Here is a 17,858-nt window from a genome sequence, read left to right on the forward strand (position 1 = left end):
AATTGATATGGTGTCCGCCAAGCGACCGGGAGGTCACGGGTTCGATCCCCACCGTGGGAGCATTCTTAAGATCTCCCCTAAAAAAAAAGGTTTAAACTAACAGCAACATCTATCAGAAATAAAGATCACTGGGTACCGTTTTAGTAAGTCTACGAATTGCGTAAGTAGCTTAGTAAAACGGTACCCAGTACCGGTAATTAAAATTGTATTGCATCTTACACTGCAACATTGTTTCTTTCACGTATAAGGCGTCACTGATATGCATTCACATGTATTGAATGTTCACAATATGAACTGCTGATGAATTGTATTCGTATATCTACGTAAATTGCAAAAAAGAAGGTTCAATTGCTGTAAAAATTACTCTACGTTCTTACTTACAGTAATATAACGCGACATTGGATTTTTCTTTATTTATAAAAGGTTCCAGCTTCCCATATTTACAAGAAAAGTATTACGTATTTGTGGCCACCATCAATGTGCACAGAGGGGTAATTCCTTGATTAATAACAAATGTTATTAATGATGAGATGTGATAACTGATTAAGCAAGGACGTGGTTTATGGTTGAATGTATATATTAACACTGTATAATTATTGCTTATACTGGTTTAAACACACGTCCGTAAAATAGCAATCTGGATAAGAGGGTGTTATATCATCATATATCACTTAAACATACAATTAGGAACCGATGCTGTACTGTCATTATCCCTTTTCTATAAAACGTCCATGTTGTCACACGGCGGGCTCACACATGTGCAGAGACACGGTCCCTTTAAAAGTCGGGCACCCAACCGCAGTTCGTGCACAGTTTGCAATCCTTCACATGACCATCTTTCTTTGCGCATGCGTTCTTGCGTTTCTCGACTACTTCCGGAGCGCTGGTATGTGAGCCGTCACAGTATGGAGGAGTTTTCGTCTGCTTGCAGTTGCAGATGTAATACACTTCCTGTTCTTTTTCCACCGTAAATTTCATGGATTTGAAACCGGTGCCTTTATGTGAGCCTAAAATATAGAAAGAACATGCATACACTAAGATAGAGTCCAGGTTTTTTTTTTGGCCCGATTTTATAGCCGAAATTCGGCTATGTTCCCAATCCCAAAAAGTATACTTTTTTCCCAAAATGTAGGAACAAAATCCCAATTTCCAAAAAAAAAAAAAATTTTTTTTTTTTTTTTTTTTTTTTTAGAAAGAAGTGTCTTATGCGTATTTTATCTCAATTTTAATTCAATTACATCTAACAAAGTATTTTATGATTTTGCTCTTTTAATTCTAATGATTAGAAAGTGTTATATCAAATTTAGTATTTCCCTAATTAGTGGACTTTTCATGTGAAAAAAAAGGCTAATGAATTAATTTTCCCAATTTCATGAAAATGCCGATAAAATTCCCAATTCCAAAGCCATGGGCTATCTTCCTAAAAAGTGGAAAAAAACCCTGGAGTCCGTTGACGAATACAACAATTTCTTAACAAGCATTTTCTTTCGTTTTGTATAAAAAGTCTGACATGATAACGTTAATTTTGTATTAACTTCAAACACTCGAAACAGTGTTATTAAACACGAATGTGTAATTAAATGCGTGTTATTCTGTTTACCTCTACTTTCACTTCCGTAACACGTTTGTTTATTTTTCAAGTCGGGAGGTATAGCGATATAAAACCGATTTAAATTTTGAACACAGTGAATGTATGAACAAAGTTACGCCTTAAACGACATTATGGTTACTTTCGCAAAGTTTTAGTGGAAACTCCTTTTTCATAGTATGGCGGAAAATATAAAAGTTCTTCCCGTCATGCAAAGCGCATGATCATACATGTCAGAATAGAAGCGACATCTGTTGCCTCAATTGTCAAACATAGTATTTACTCAAGTGCAGAAGCCTGGAGGCGAAATAATTTTCATGCGACTTGATGGTAGTGGGCCTAAGACATTAGTAGTCATATCGTTGCTTTATATGGATATATCCACATATGATGATATTTGCTGAAGATGCCATTAATAAATCGCCAATCGCAAGTCAACCATTGTGTCTTTTCGTCGTTATAATTGCGAATTGTTCTGCGTATATAACATGTGCAATCAAACCATGTAAATTGTTTCAAAAGGAGGGCTATACAAAGTATGATCATATGATAGAAATGCGTAAATAAATTCTTTATTTGATCTGTATAAAGTTTGCCATGTTTTATGTCAATATTCCCCATGACTAAGCTACTTTCCAATACATGAGCAGTCATGACTGGAACGAGAAGCCTTACACTTAAAATACCACGTATTAAAAAGAGTATATGTGTTGCAACTTTAAATATTTCACTTAGAAATCACGCATCAGCATTTGGTGGCATAGAAGATGCTGTTTTGATCAGAAAAACAACAATGTGAGGCTTAATATAAGTAAAACAATGAAATGCATTGTGCACTCAACTATTGGTGCTTCATGACTTCCGATTGGCGCTTCTGTAGCCACGTATGTGTTATAAAGGTGCAACACCAACGTACTTACCGTCACACCAGGGCTGTTTCTTGCTGCTGAGACCGCAGGTACACCATTTCTTGGTCTCCCCGACTTTCAGACCTTTGACGGCACACGGACCGTACTAAAAGTTGAATGATCAAAATATATGAAGCGAAGAATGCAGCTTTAGAAAGCTATACAGAGAAATGAAATAAACGAATGGTGGCTCGTTGACAGTACATGTACTAATATTTTTTCCGACGTTAAAGATGCTTTAACTGAGTGAAAATAAACATACTGAAAGAAAACCGAGACAACCTATAACGGATGGAGCGCTTGCTGTACGTGCTCAAAGAAAGATCAGGTAACTTGTGACATATGGGCGTGACGAGGAACAAAGTCAGCGAAGCAAGAACAAGTTGCGCACGGACCGTGCTGTACTGAATATAAAGGAAGTGAGGAATTACTACACTAAACACACTATGACCATACAGGGAAAGAAAAGAGATTTCAACCATAATGATGACACATTGACCAGACTTGAAGAAAAATGAAGTTATAGAATAACAACTAGTTGAGCAATAGCTGCTGAATTAACTGATTGCAGTGATTGTATATGAAAGCATGGAATCACAACTCTGCCAATCTCCGCGCAGAGTTGTCGTACCATGCTCTCACATACGTGAACGTAATGTAACCGTCGTGCTACAGATTGCAACTCTGCGTGGAGATTGCATTAGAAACATTTTTCACTGATGGCGCTTGGGTCATATTGGTCACATTAAAGTAGAAATGATGTAAGAAGACCAGTACGTGGTGACACATGAATTGTGCAGACGAGAAATGAATTTAGAAAATATAAAACCGAATGAAAGATAAATGAGATTAAAGAGTTATAACTGGTTGTGTACACCGATCGTGCAGATAGAGAAAAAAGTACATGTAAGAGAATGTGTTACAGGTTACGGACGCAAGAGGTTGAAAGGGAAATAACGAAATAAAAGACGGACCCTACTGAGATATGTAGTAAGAGAAGCTATACATGGAGAAATTTAAACCGTACTGAGGAGATAGCAAGCATGCGATAACTGGTTAAACACCGCTCTGAACAAAATGGGGAAGAAGACAACGACAACGAGCGTGACATGGTATTGTTATGCGCAATGGGGGGGGGGGGGGGGGTTCGGGTTAGCTTAACCCTAACCCGACCCTTAACCCTAATCCATGGTTATCTCCCCTATACCATGTCTCGCTCATTGTCGTTGTCCTCTTCCCGAACAAATTGGTCGTGCTGGAAAGGAGGTGGTGGAACAGAAGCTGGAACATGGTGACCCAATAACAGTCCCCATAACGGCCGTTATGAAGAAAAATGTATTGGATGAAGCTATGACAATGCAATCGTCGAACGGAGAATACTGGGTTAATGTGCATCTAACATCGCACTGTTGAGACCATCTTAACTACATTCATGAACACGACTGATAATCTTATCAAAAAGTACATACAGTTATAATGTTCACATTTGCATTTATGAATGATAATACTGTTTTATCACTTCAACTCACTTCTCGAACCGGTTAAATCACATGTGTGGGGATGGGTAATACAATTATTTATACAGCTTTTTACATACCTCTAATTAAAAAATGACTATCATTTATAGCATGTGCACTAGTACAATGTCGGAGCTTTCTTCCCATCTTTGAGAAGCGGCATTCGCATCCTCATTTTGAAGAAAAAGAGTCGATTAGTTTTCAGAATTATGCCAAAATGTGTCGCTGTTCAAATTGTGAAAAAGAGTCGCGAACTTCTTAACATTGTGTAAATTAACTAAATTTGCGTCGCGAACTTCTCAAATTTGTGAAAAACAGCAAATCTTTAAATAGGAACTATAGCTCAGAAAATGTATTCTTAGGTTAACTAATAACCTTGTTATGACTGAAACACAATTTAAAACGGCAAATAAAATCTAAATAAAAACTTACAGAGCCAACTGCTGGATACAACGTCTTAGATTCTGCCATACTCTGAAAACAAGAGGACAATGGTGGTCATTAAATTCTCACGTTAATGTAGAGACACACATTGCTGAAGACGTGACCAGTTGATGTAGGTTTTACCGCATTTGACCCAGATTTGGAACATGGCCTACATATTGTCAAGATTTTTTTTTGTAGCCGCTGACCCAGATTCAAACTTAGCCTAGATATTGACCAGAGAACAAATCTGACCAAGTTTCATCAAACTTGATTCATTAATGTTTCCTCTAAAGAAGTTACAAGGTTTTTCTAAGATTTGACCTCGTGACCAAGTCTTTTACCCACGTGACCAAGAGTCCAATACAGCCTAGGTATTGCTAAAAATGAACAGTCAAGTTTCTTCAAGATACAACCATGTGGTATTTAGAGAGAAAATAAGCTATTTAGCATTTTACCATGTGGCCTTGTTTTTGAACGCAGGTGACACAGATTGAAATTCAGCATAGAAAATGTTTAGGTAAAAATTAGTGTAAAAGTTCATCAAGATCAAATGATATTTTTTAAGAATGGTAATATGTGTTTTTTAGTATAAGATTTGTCATCGTAAGCTAGTTTTTCAAAATGTTCAAGATAAACATTCGGTCTTATTGTTTATTCAAAATTGATCCATAAATATGGCCCCCTGTGTGGGTACGAAGGCGACAGTGCGATAGTACGATGGCAACAATACGATAGTCATATCGTACTGTCGCCATCGTATAATCGCATTCTCGCCATCGAATTGTCGCAGTGTCGTCATCGTATTGTCGCATTCTCGTCATCGCACTCCCGCATTCTCGCCATGGCATTGTCGCACTGTCATCATCGTATTGTCGCGTTCTCGCAATCGCGTTCACCCATTCTCGCCATCGTATTGTCGCACTGTCGTCATCGTATTGTCGCGTTCTCGCATTCTCGCCCTCTGGATTTTAATGTGTAACCACGATGGACTAACGTTATTCCGTATTCGAATGTGAAAACTTGCTTAATCTTTTCAGACTGATTTAATTTTTCAGTAAAACTATAATGACTGTTCGTGATAGTAACAACACAGTCGGAAAAAATCAAATGATCGAATTTTCAAGTACGAAGATTTTCGTTTCACTATAAATATATACGCTAGCATATAAATGAATATCGGTATCAAACTAAGCACGTATATTCAGAATACGCCCCCATGTATATGTGAAAGTCAACTTAATCCATAATCATGAATATATTTATAAATAAAATCTACAGCAACCCGTCACAGTGAACACCATATATTCCAAAGCACGCGACACAAATGATTACAAGGTAAAACCACACAATAATCGATCAATTCACCGATTAAACACAGATATCATCAGGAGAAAATCAACTTTTCGCCTAGATATGACTGGTTCCGAGCATAGCTCTATCACTTGCCCGGCCCTGCTGCCATTAAACACCGCTTTAAATATAATAATTATGTGTAAGTAATTTTTAGTCGTTATTTTTACTTTGTTTCAGATTTTTAACTTTAAACCATAGATAAAAAGTAAATTATATAAACCAATACCACGAATTTACATTGAAACGAATAGATTGCAGAATGGAAAGATAATGTGTGAATGCAGTGACTACCGTTAAACCGCCAGGGGAAGTAACAACTATGAGGCTTTTGGACAGACACGCGTGCGTTGTTTAGTGGAATATATAACTTGTTAACAAGTAGAAACACCAACCACCAAGCACAGAATAACTCCATGTTATTTACAAGTATGGGGAACCTGGGATCTTTTGTTTGTATAGATCCCTGTGGGAAGTAACCACAGCGAGGAGTTTGTAAAAACTTTCCACGCGAAGTACGATTAACTTTCCCTTTCCGATTACTAAAATACATACCGTTCTACATAATGTTCTAAATATCATGTTCGCGGTTTAAAAACTAGTCAGTTTGATTAATATTCAGTACCGTTCTGAATAAAGTTCTAAATTTCAAGGTTTCTATTATTGACTTAGAGATGTAGCCGCCGGAGTTTAAGGCTTCGATTTTGCCATGTTGTTGCAGCAACACAAGGGTTATGGGCTGTTTACCGAAAAGTGTGATGGCCTATCAGCATTTCACAATATAATATAATCAAATGCATTCGATTGAAAATATTTTTCCTCGATTGAAAATATTTTTCCAACACGTTTTCCAAAGTTTTCAAAACACTACAAACAATTAACAGATCAATTGTTTGAGACCACGTCACTTCAGTCGACTGTATTCATTAAAGAAAATTCAGCTTTCATAAAATGTTAATGAAACTGTCCTACATGCCACTAAACTAAGAAATGTATCATCTTAAATAATATATTTCACATAAAATCTAATGCACTTCATATACTCCAACTTGCACTGTGTTAAACGACCGTATGGTTTAAAGACCGCAACAAAAATGCACACAATTTCGAACGATGCGCATTTGAATCCATTCTTCAACACACATCACTTGTATTACCAATACGCAATATTCGAACGAGTTACACCTGCACCAAATTTAAGGCTAATGCATAATTAAAACAAGAGCACCGCCTTGCGGGTGCAAACCGCTCATCTATTTTCTTTTTAAAGGTGAAGGGACTCTCATTTTCAATCACAAAGGTGGGAGGGGTGGAGTGAAGAGGGGTGTATAGTGTGGGGGCGTGGACATTTATTACATTATCATCCAAAAATGCGAAAAAAAATGCAAAAATGCGAAAAATAAATTTCGGGGGGGGGGGGGTGGGGGTGGGAGGGGGATTCTTGGGTGCGATGGTAGGAAGGACGGTATTTCAAACATAAAATAATAAAAATAAATATTGGTGTTTTTTAACCGTTTCAAAAAAAAAATGGGGGTGCGGGGCGTCATTTGTGAGATGATCTTAAAAAAATAAATAAATAAATAAATAAAAAAAATTGGGGGGGGGGGGGAGGAATTCGGGGGGGGGGGGTGAGGGGGGTGAGGGTATTTCAAACATAAAATAATAAAAATAAATATTTGTGTTTTTTAACCGTTTCAAAAAAAACAATTTGGGTGGGTGGGGTGGGGGGGGGGGTATAGTATAGTGTGAGGACGTGGTGCTCATTTGCGAGATGATCTTTAAAAAAAAAAAATTTAGGGGGGGGGGGGGGGGATTCGGGGGGGGGGATTCGGGGGGGGGGAGGGGGGAGGGCACGGGGGATGGTTTGGATGGAGTCTATTGTGGTATGTCAGGTAAAAGTAGTTTTGTCAAAGTATCAATCAAATCTAATCATAAATAAAGAAGTTATGGCATTTTTAGCAAAATTTAATAATTTGACCTTGAGAGTCAAGGTCATTCAAAGGTCAAGGTAAAATTCAACTTGCCAGGTACAGTAACCTCATGATAGCATGAAAGTATTTGAAGTTTGAAAGCAAAAGCCTTGATACTTTAGAAGTAAAGTGGATCGAAACACAAAATTTAACCATATATTCAAAGTTACTAAGTCAAAAAAGGGCCATAATTCCGTAAAAATGACAACCAGAGTTATGCAACTTGTCCTTTTACTGTACCCTTATGATAGTTTGCGAGTGTTCCAAGTATGAAAGCAATATCTATGATAGTTTAGGGGTAAAGTGGACCAAAACACAAAACTTAACAATATTTTCAATTTTCTAAGTATAAAAAGGGCACATAATTCAGTCAAAATGCCAGTCAGAGTTACATTACTTTGCCTGCACAGTCCCCTTTTGATAGTTAGTAAGTGTTGCAAGTATGAAAGCAATTACTTTGATACTTAAGGAATAAAATGGACCTAAACACAAAACTTAACCAAAATTTCCAATTTTCTAAGTATAAAAAGGACACATAATTCTGTCAAAATGCACGCCAGAGTTATCTAACTTTGCCTGCCCAGTCCCCTCATGATAGTAAGTAAGTGTACCAAGTTTGAATGCAATAGCATTGATACTTTCTGAGAAAAGTGGACCTAAACGCAAAACTTAACCGGACGCCAACGCCCACGCCGACGCCAAGGTGATGACAATAGCTCATTTTTTTTTTTCAAAAAAATAGATGAGCTAAAAAACAAGAGCCGTCAAATAGTCATGTTATATTATATTGAAGGTATTTTTCTCATTATTGCTTTAACGTCCAATAAATTTAACTATTTAAAGAGCCTGGCTTTTTTTCACCAGTGACAACTATTAAATGTTGAAATAGTTTTTTTTTCCTCAAAAACAAAAACAACAACAACAAATAAGTACAACATGGTATCTATGTTATTATTTCATATGACATTCCTTTGCTCATTACAGATTGTTGAAAAAAAGTAATTTTTCATCTTTTCTCGAAACTTAGTTCACCTGCATGAAATAATACGGTCGATGGTATGATGTTTACTGTTGTACGAACGGACGAAACGAAATTATCTTTACATTTTAAATCAACATCAATATAATGTAGGTTTGAAATTTCTTGACAAATAAATTTCAGAGAAACAATAAAACGTATTTTAATTTTAATAACAACCGTTTCCTGTTTAAGGTAATTTTTAACACATAATAAATGAACACGCACCTTTAAAGAAACACAAATACTCATAATTTACATACACATTTGATACACGCTCGGTTTTTTATTAACACGAAAACAAATCAATAATTTGACTACTGATCATATACCTCCAACTGTAAGACCTATAATTATTATAATACTGGCAAATTAATAGTCTTAGCTACATCTGTTGTAAAAGCATTTGCGTTTGTCCAAGCAGAGAAGTTTATTAACATAAATTGTCCTTTAAGGTATTGTGCAAATATAGGCATCGTGGAAATTAAATGCTTTTGCAATGAACCGATTGAATAGTGGAGAATACTGAGTTTCTTTGTAATTAATATAAGTATAAAAGCACGACCATATATACGAAACAAATGAGTATTGTGTACTACAACACACACACATTCCAAATCTTCTACAACACTGAATGCCTCATTATTTATCGGTAGATTTGAAGCTTCTTAAAAGTCCGGTACCCAACCACATCTTGTGCACAGCTTGCAGTCTTGCGCGTGACCATCCCTTTTTGCGCATGCGCTCTGCCGCGTCTCCACCACTTCCTTCAGCCCATTGTGCGTGCCATCACAAAACGGCGGGTTTTTTGTGTGCTTACAGCCGCAGATGTAGGCCACTTCGGCCGGTGCCCTGCCGGCAGTGACTTTCCAGGCCATGGGCGTTATTCCGGTTCCTTTATGGGAGCCTGCAATTAGGGGATGAAATAATACTATGTTGCATAACATATGAGATAGGTTCATCAACTATGTGGATGGAATCAATAAATTAAATAAGCGGGGGCATTATATGTCATACAGACGACATAAGTAGGCAGACGATATTTATAGGCAGACGACATTGGTCGGCAGACAACATTTTAATAGTAGAGAAGAGACATTTGTAGACAGACGACATTTTTAGGCAGAAAACATGAAAAAGACGACATTAGTAGGCAGGCGACATTGGAAGACAAGACTACGTAAGTAAACTGAAGTCATGAGTAGGCATACGGCATTAGTAGAGCGACGACATTTATTAGGCCACGACTTTTATATTTCTTGGTTTACAAAACCGCCGACCCTAATTTTTGGAAAATGGGAAAAAAAATAAAATCGGAAAATCGTCTTTTTTTTAAATATTTTATTCCCGACCGCACTTCAAAATGAGCGAAATGAGAAAAAAACGATCCGGTTTGAGTACGGTTGCGAATAAAATCAAGTAAGTACAATCAACGATTGGTTCACATATATTGCAGAGATCGGGATATTTTTCAATGTGACACATTATGTACCAGTCCTTTTATGGGCACTTCTCAAAATTCATTTCGGGTAAAAATTACAGACAATAAGAAAATCAGCGTCAGTCAAATGTCGACCCCATCAAAATTTATTTCCGTGTCTGTGACGCAACTATATTGTTTAACATGTTAATTATATTAAACAAACCCGATAGTATTTGATAATAAGTATAAATAATCCAATAAAACACTGCCGTTATTTACGATATATGTGTTTAGGAATTTTGTAAACACGTCCGCCATAGTTTATAGGAACTGTACAGAAAGTTTGGAAATCGGAACAAATCGGTATATCTCGGAAAATCATTGATAAATGTATTTGTCGTTTCAATGCTTAGGGCCGAGTAATTTCGGCAAATCGGAACTCAACTTGTGTAAAACACTAGCTCAATTAACCGTTAAACTCCGCCTCCGTTCTCTGCAAAAGATTCGAAGGCGGAGCTATGCACGTGCTTTTATTAAATTGGAGGATTGCAATTGAGAAACAAACACACGATTGGTTCGGCATGTTGATTGCTAGACAAAGGAAGCCAATTTTTTCGGCGCGAAATTTGTCGCTTTATTGCTTCCGACAGAAAGCGGCTTTCCTTTGATGACGTCAAACTGTCAATTCACACAGACTGCACATTTTGGGAAGACTTTAACTGATTCCTTGTTTACAATTCCAGTAAAAAAAACACTTGCTAACATTAAACTTTGGATTAAATTATCAAAATAAAGCAAAAGCGAAGTTGACAAATATGATTAAATTAATTCGCGTCAGTTCAAATAAGACGTTTTGCGTTGTAAATCAACGAGTTTTCATGACAACAACAACTTTGACAAACACTACCGCGACGACGCATGGATCGATCTACCTCGATTTTTTTTCATGTACGATCTCATAAGACGAGTAAGAGCAAACACATACCGGGTAATTTGTGTATGAGTAGTTTATCTTATATAAGATTTATGCAACGGGCATCGCATTGCGTAATGGTGCGCATCCAATTATGGAAATGAAGCGCAGTTTTTCGTTTTAATGGGAGAAGAACGCATGTCATGTAATGGAGTGTTTAAAATTGCCTGATGTTACATAAGGTGCTGTTAGGACTCATTTCATTTGAAGATATAGATGTGTTTCATTGCATAATTTGATTTTTTGTCTCTGTGTTAAGGTTATAAAAGATATGTTGTCTTTGTTCTGATGTTATTAGCATTAACTTTTTTTTCCAATGATGTTTTTTTTTTTTTTTTTTTTTTCGACCGCCCGATGGACCATTTTCAAAATAATTTTTGTAAACCAATAAAAAAAAAAGTCGTGGCCTTAAGCAGATGATATTAGTAGACACACTACATTAGGAGACAGAAAAGCAATGAGTAAATGGACGTTGAAAGATTTCAGCAAGCAGACGACAACAGATATCCAAGGCATTAGAAGACGTTGCAACATATCTGACGTAGTGTGTTTAAACATAGACTTGAATATAGATATAGAAACGATCGGAGTATAATTATAACAAAAATAATTTCATTCTTAAACCGAGACAATGAAGTTTTATGGCGAAGGGAAAATACGAAATTAGAAATTAGTCTCATTAGAAATACATCCGGTTTATATTTAAACAGTTAGAATATTGTAGAAATTTCGGAACCGTCAATCAAGGACATTTGATAAACTGTCGTAAACCTATAAAATAAGACTGCCCAACGTCACCTTAACGCTTCACGTACCATCAAAAGCGCCATCAAACCACGCCATTGCACGTACCGTCACACCATGGCTGGTCCTTGCTCAGACCACAGCGACACCAATATTTGACGTCGCCCTCTTTGACGTCACTGATCGCGTATGGAAAGTACTGAAAGTAAAATGTGACGTAAAAGGTCACCGACAGCGTATGGACTGATGTGAACGTGAGATGTATGGTTAATTAACGTCGCTGACGGAATGCACAACGTACCGACTGTGGTATGAGTTAAATGGACATCGCTGACGTTTCAGTGACTGTACTGAAAGAGAGTTTTTTTCGGTTTGATAAAACAATACCATCGTTGGAAAGGTATAGATTAAACTTTCGTTTTGTGAGAATGAAAAATGTGCAAATCGTCCCCTTTATAGTGACAATATTTGTGGTATTACACAAAAGACAAACACTGTTAAATTACACTTAATTTAATTATACTTTTAAACACTAATACGATTTTAAAACCATATAACTGAGAAAGTACTTTATCAACTATATACTTTTAACTTCATATACTTCTTTGCACAAGAATGGAGCCAAATTTCGGCCTAAAATTTACTATTGAAACGTAAAGACTTACTTGAGTAGCAGCGCTGTACAAGACATCCGTATTCTTCGCTGTCTCTGAAACAAAAACTTCCAAGGCTAACATACTGGTATTTCATAATTTCCTGAACTTCCTGAATTTCCATACTACTTAGATACGTATTTTGACGAATTCATAGTCCCTTAGAAAATTAAATTGAATTAAAAACCTTTCTTACTAAATTAAAGTTTTAAAGGCTTTATTTCCAACCCTTAGATACTGATGAGAAGCAAACGGCATAAAACCTGAACATACTGCGCATTAATCGCAGGCTGTTCTGGTTTTATGCTTGTTGCAAAAGCCATATTCACTTTGCTTCTTAGCGGGGAAAGGGTTAATAAATATGGCATAAAATAACAACTCATTTCAGATACTATATTTTTCAAATTCTCTACATTGTATCTCGTATTATACGTTCCTTAAGGTGGGTTCCCACTGCCGATCCGATCAACTCGATCATCCCGATCACCGAAATTTCCCGACCAAACCCGACCAAGCTCGACTAAAAGGGTATAAACGACTTCTTCTCGACCTCTTGTCGATAACACACGACCCCACACGACTCATTCACGACGTCCACTCAACCATCTTTCCGATTTCCGCTCGATCATCTCGACCTATACGAGAGCCCTTTACGATCTCAGCTCGACCAAGTGGACCTCAGCTCGATTGCCACCAGGTCTTCACACGGCCAGATTGTGACGGTCGTACTACATTCGTACAAAGCGATCTTAAATAACTCGGGTAGAGGTCGAGCGGATCGGGTACAGTGCTCGTGTATGGTCGAATATCAATCGGAAAGTGATCGTGTACGGTCGAGTAGCCGTCGGGTAGCAGTAAAGTAAATCTGTACATCAAATCGAATAGAGATCGAGTGGATCGTTTTGCGATCTAAAATAACTCGGGTAGAGGTCGAGCGGATCGGGTATATATCGTGTAGAGGATGTCAATCAGATCGCCACACGATTGCTTCACGATCAACTCGATCTTTTACTCGACCTATACACGATCACTACCCGAGCGCTTCTCGATCCATTTCCTTCTCGACCGCTACTCGATATTTTTGACATGTCAAAAAATATCGGGTAGGAAGCCCGACCAATGCCGACCTACCCGACCGCCCCCGACCACTCATGCCGACCGAACCAGACCAGTACCCGACCGCTTGGTCGGGCTTGATCGAGTTGATCTGATCGGCAGTGGGAACCCATCTTTACGGCTTACGGTATGTGTTTTCTATTCTTAATTTGAGCAAGAGGCTGATGACATCTACTGGTCTCAGTTGATGCAATAAGGATTTTAATTCACAAGTGGTTAGGGAATATAAGATATATGTCCTACATCTTATTATTATTATTAATAATAATAATTTACCGGCAACCAACACAGTTTATTTCTATTTAATAATTTCCAGCGTAAATTTAGATTTAATTGCGTTTAACTGGATAATTTCTCTGAAATCAAAACGTCGTGACGTCATATTTGTTACATCATTTGATTCGCACTTTAATTCATTTTTTTTATGAAAACATAATTATAACATTTTGCCTCTCTACTTATATCTTCCTACCACATTTTTATATTTATCTTGATCTAATTTGGAACACGAAATATCTTTAAAAAGATATACGGCATTGAGTGTGGTTAGTGTTGATGAAAGATGAAGTTATATCAATGAGATCAAAGATAGCGAATGCCTTTTCTTCGCAGTTCTAAGCTGCATCACACGCAAATAAATTACGAGGTGTTGCGCCAGTTTTCGTGGCTTACTTCGCATTAATATATATTATTGATCATATCTCTATAGAACAGAACAGAAATAGACAAAAGAATGGAAATGAAAACATAATAATAAGTCAATCGACCACACACGAATCATGCGTACGTCTTTAAAATATGTATACGCGCGTTCTTCGAACAGACCTATTTTAGTGGTTCTGAAGTTTATGAAGCTAGGCATGCAGTGTTGTGTGTGTTTGCATTCACAAGAAAATTGCAAATTGATGTTAAAATCACAAAAAAAAATGAAGTTGCATTGGCTCATTTATTAATGCAAGAATAAAAGTAATAAAAGAGGTGGTGCGCGTGATTAACGGCCGTGTTAATATAACTATTAAATGGAAACTGTGTGTTTCCTTTATTTCCCTATATTATTATGAAGCCACAGTCATGCCGACACTGAAATGAAATATGGATTGCTTCGTATGTTCTTATTATCGATGTGTAAGCTCTGAAACTGTCAGACCGAGGCCGAAGCTTATACGAACTTAACATGTCTTGTATGATGACCCCTTGTCCGAAATCGAAAGCAGTCCGAACACGGTTACATTTGACAAACAGAATTTACAATGAATGTTCACACTTCGCATTTAATTTAAGCATTGACTTAATCATCTTTAAAATCTCAGTATATTTCTTACTAATTTCTTTTACAAAAAGTTTGCACGCAAACTAAAAATGTGACAAAATCATTTTCGATTATGCAAATAATACAGTTTACGGCGTAGAAACGATTTGCAAATTAACCGAATGTTGTGATAGCCGACGTGGTAAATATACATGAAACAAACATGCTGACTTACATGAAATTGCAAGTTTTAATGATAGGCCTACATGCTTAACGATGGTTTGTATATTGAATATATTCTATATATTGTATTAAAGTACGTGGCTTTTCTATTAACTGTTGATTGTAAAATATAATGACACATCTGGGTAAGAAAGTCATACAAAAAATGCAAGCCACTTTGCACGTATCAACACAGCTTTCATTCAGTCAATTTGCTCAAATGTAGGATACATAGAAATGTTTACTTAACATGTATTAAAAACTTGAACAAATGTATGGTGCAAATGCATTTAATGTTTGATTTTTAGAGAAAATGTAAATCAAAATAATTTACGACATACATAGAATCATTGTACAACTCATTGTGATTGCTACTAAATGGTGTTGATATTTTCACTTAGTTAATACTTTTTCCGAACTGATGTTCAGTCAATGCAAGTTGATAGTATGCAGTCTTGTTATATATACGATTTATTTTGTCACTAGATTTAAAACTCAAGTGCAGATCAAAAACTACAACATTATATATACATTAAATAAACGAAAAGCAGTTTTATATGTATCCCCCTCAAAATGCGACAGCTGTTAGTCAGGCATTTACTAATATCGCAATCACATTATCCGGGTGATGTCCTACACGTTTATACACTGTGATTGTGAATAACTAATGACATGCAGTTTCAAGGTTGATTTAAACCACGGAAAATTATGCAATTCTCTATGTTTTTTTCGCAGTTTTAGCATGCACTATTGTTCGGGGTGCATAAAATACAGTGAAAACTTACCTTCTTGTGGCTTTCTTGCCACTAATGAGAGCAATTCCGAGCTAAATCTGAGCACTGTCAACATGGCCGGTTACTATTATAGGAGATAACTCTACGTTCATAATGCACGGCGTGTAAACGGATAGTACCTAAAACATTTCTTTGTTACCGGCTTTAATGTAAAATGGCACAAGAATGAGATCATATTAAAAGTAATTGACTTTTTTAGATGCGTTCTTTTTTCACAATTCTGTGCTTGAAGTTTTCATTTTTCACCAGACCAATAAACAATGGAGCAACTAAGACTGCTAGAGGTAAATTGGAATTTAAATACCAGGCAAGTACTTGTGAAGAGACATTTCATGGGAACTTGAATTCCTATAGTGCAATACCTGCAATTTTTTTTTACAAAGTAATGTTTTTAAAAAATAAATTACACGATGAATGAGATTGTTATAGTCCGGACAAGCTAGATAGAACGAACGCACGCACATACAATCGACGAGTGTTACTGCTGCTATAGCGAGCTTTTTAACAAGCGGCTCGATACAAATCTTAATAGTACAATTATCACGAATCAGTTGAAATAAAAAAAATGCGAATGTACATGGATTCAATGCGAGATGACTACACATATGCACCTGAACGTCGAGTACGGTGCTAAACGTTTGCACACGCAATATGCATTGTTTTATAACACATGTTGAATACACTTGTGAATCTTCGTGTGTATCATTTGATTTCGTGAAATATCCAGTGCCCTTTTCCTGACATTAGCCGGTGCCAGTTTTTTTATGGTTTGTTATATCCGGTGCCCGTGAAATCAATATGCGACCCTTTAAAGGGGCATTTTCACGTTTTGCTAAATTGACCAAATTAAAAAAATAGTTTCAGATGCGCAAATTATGGTTGTATTTATGATATTTATGAGGAAACAGTTATACTGAACATTAACAATACTCTAAAATATCCATTTTTTATGCATCATTTGACGATTTAAAAACCTGCAAATTATTTAAGCGCTGCAACGCGAAACGACTGAATAATTTGGAGAGTTTTGTTGTCGTTATATTGTGTGATACTACGAGGATTCCTTATATAAATTATAAAATACATTTATCATTGCATGAGGATGGCCGATTGGTCTAAGCGATAGACTTTTACTCCAGAGGTCAGTGGTTCGAGACCAGTTGAGAGTTACTTCTTTAATTGTATTCATGTTTTTTACTGGAGCTTTTTAGATCCAATGTTAACATTTATCAATACAAAGCATTTCATGACACATTTCAAAACATGCCAAAATCTGTGAAAAGGCCCCTTTAAAAACGCAAATGCTAACGTTTTGCAGTTGCCGTTTGTTTCCAATGATTTAATTATATATAAATGATTCATACATAGTACATAAACAAGTACTACTGTTTTGTCTCCAGCTATGAGAAATGCAGGATTTAAATTATTGTATGACAATTTAACTATGTTGTCCCTTTTTCGTTCGTGCTAATCAAGTATTTTATTTTCATATTGAATTTTGGTTTATTACATTAGAAGACCGGCACGTGCGAAAATAGAGGCTATAATGTGCATATGTGACAACCTGCAAGTGCGCACATAAAGAAAAGCATTTCGGATGGCCCCTCGGCGTATTGCGTGCGTGCATGAGCCTGTCAAGAGCTTGCCTGGACAGTAACGCCATATTGCAGTTTAAAAACACAAACCATAGGTGTTCAGAAGCAGGTTGCTTGTACAACCATATCCTTACATAAAAAGTCTAAGTCACAATTAGAGGCTAATGCCCCAAACACGGATAGGACAGCTTTTGTCGTCTTTTACTTAACCCTTTCCCCCATAAGAAGCAAAGTTAAAATGGCTTTTGCAAACAACATAAAACCAGAACAGCCTTCGAGTAACTCGCAGTCTTTTCAGATTTTATGCTGTTT

At 36.6% G+C, this 17,858-nt stretch overlaps 2 protein-coding genes across 7 annotated transcripts; both read right to left on the bottom strand.

The window, feature by feature from the left end:
- Nucleotides 1-398: 398 nt before the first annotated feature.
- Nucleotides 399-6,386, bottom strand: LOC127851376 (CDGSH iron-sulfur domain-containing protein 3, mitochondrial-like). 6 transcript variants are annotated; one of them, XM_052385115.1, is made up of 4 exons: nt 6,345-6,386; nt 4,446-4,487; nt 2,509-2,602; nt 399-1,007 (listed from the first exon to the last, which is right to left on the bottom strand). In XM_052385115.1, the coding sequence occupies exons 1-4, from the start codon at nt 6,369-6,371 to the stop codon at nt 778-780; spliced, it is 393 nt and encodes a 130-aa protein (XP_052241075.1). In that variant the 5' UTR covers nt 6,372-6,386; the 3' UTR covers nt 399-777. The 6 variants fall into 6 exon arrangements, with proteins under 6 accessions (XP_052241075.1, XP_052241074.1, XP_052241077.1 ...); XM_052385114.1 differs by lacking the exon at nt 6,345-6,386 and adding an exon at nt 6,019-6,081; XM_052385117.1 differs by lacking the exon at nt 6,345-6,386 and adding an exon at nt 5,805-5,923.
- Nucleotides 6,387-8,685: 2,299 nt separating this feature from the next.
- LOC127851379 (uncharacterized) lies at nt 8,686-16,048 on the bottom strand. Its single transcript, XM_052385123.1, has 4 exons — nt 15,943-16,048; nt 12,583-12,626; nt 12,026-12,116; nt 8,686-9,684 (listed from the first exon to the last, which is right to left on the bottom strand). Exons 1-4 carry the CDS (start codon nt 16,004-16,006, stop codon nt 9,446-9,448), a joined length of 438 nt encoding a protein of 145 aa, XP_052241083.1. The 5' UTR covers nt 16,007-16,048; the 3' UTR covers nt 8,686-9,445.
- Nucleotides 16,049-17,858: the final 1,810 nt, after the last annotated feature.

This window comes from Dreissena polymorpha, chromosome 11 (genome assembly GCF_020536995.1).
Source record: "Dreissena polymorpha isolate Duluth1 chromosome 11, UMN_Dpol_1.0, whole genome shotgun sequence".
Taxonomy (NCBI): Eukaryota; Metazoa; Mollusca; class Bivalvia; order Myida; family Dreissenidae; genus Dreissena; species Dreissena polymorpha.

Excerpts from the sequence above, each read along its gene's own strand:
- LOC127851376 (XM_052385115.1), bottom strand. The coding sequence starts at position 6,371 with ATGATATTTAGAACATTATGTAGAACG. Across the intron at positions 4,488-6,344 it reads TTAGAACATTATGTAGAACG|AGTATGGCAGAATCTAAGAC; the intron begins GTATGTATTTTA and ends TCTTGTTTTCAG. Across the intron at positions 2,603-4,445 it reads TGTATCCAGCAGTTGGCTCT|TACGGTCCGTGTGCCGTCAA; the intron begins GTAAGTTTTTAT and ends TTCAACTTTTAG.
- LOC127851379 (XM_052385123.1), bottom strand. The coding sequence starts at position 16,006 with ATGTTGACAGTGCTCAGATTTAGCTCGGAATTGCTCTCATTAGTGGCA. Across the intron at positions 12,627-15,942 it reads GGCAAGAAAGCCACAAGAAG|AGACAGCGAAGAATACGGAT; the intron begins GTAAGTTTTCAC and ends TTTTTGTTTCAG. Across the intron at positions 9,685-12,025 it reads GGACCAGCCATGGTGTGACG|GCTCCCATAAAGGAACCGGA; the intron begins GTACGTGCAATG and ends CCCTAATTGCAG.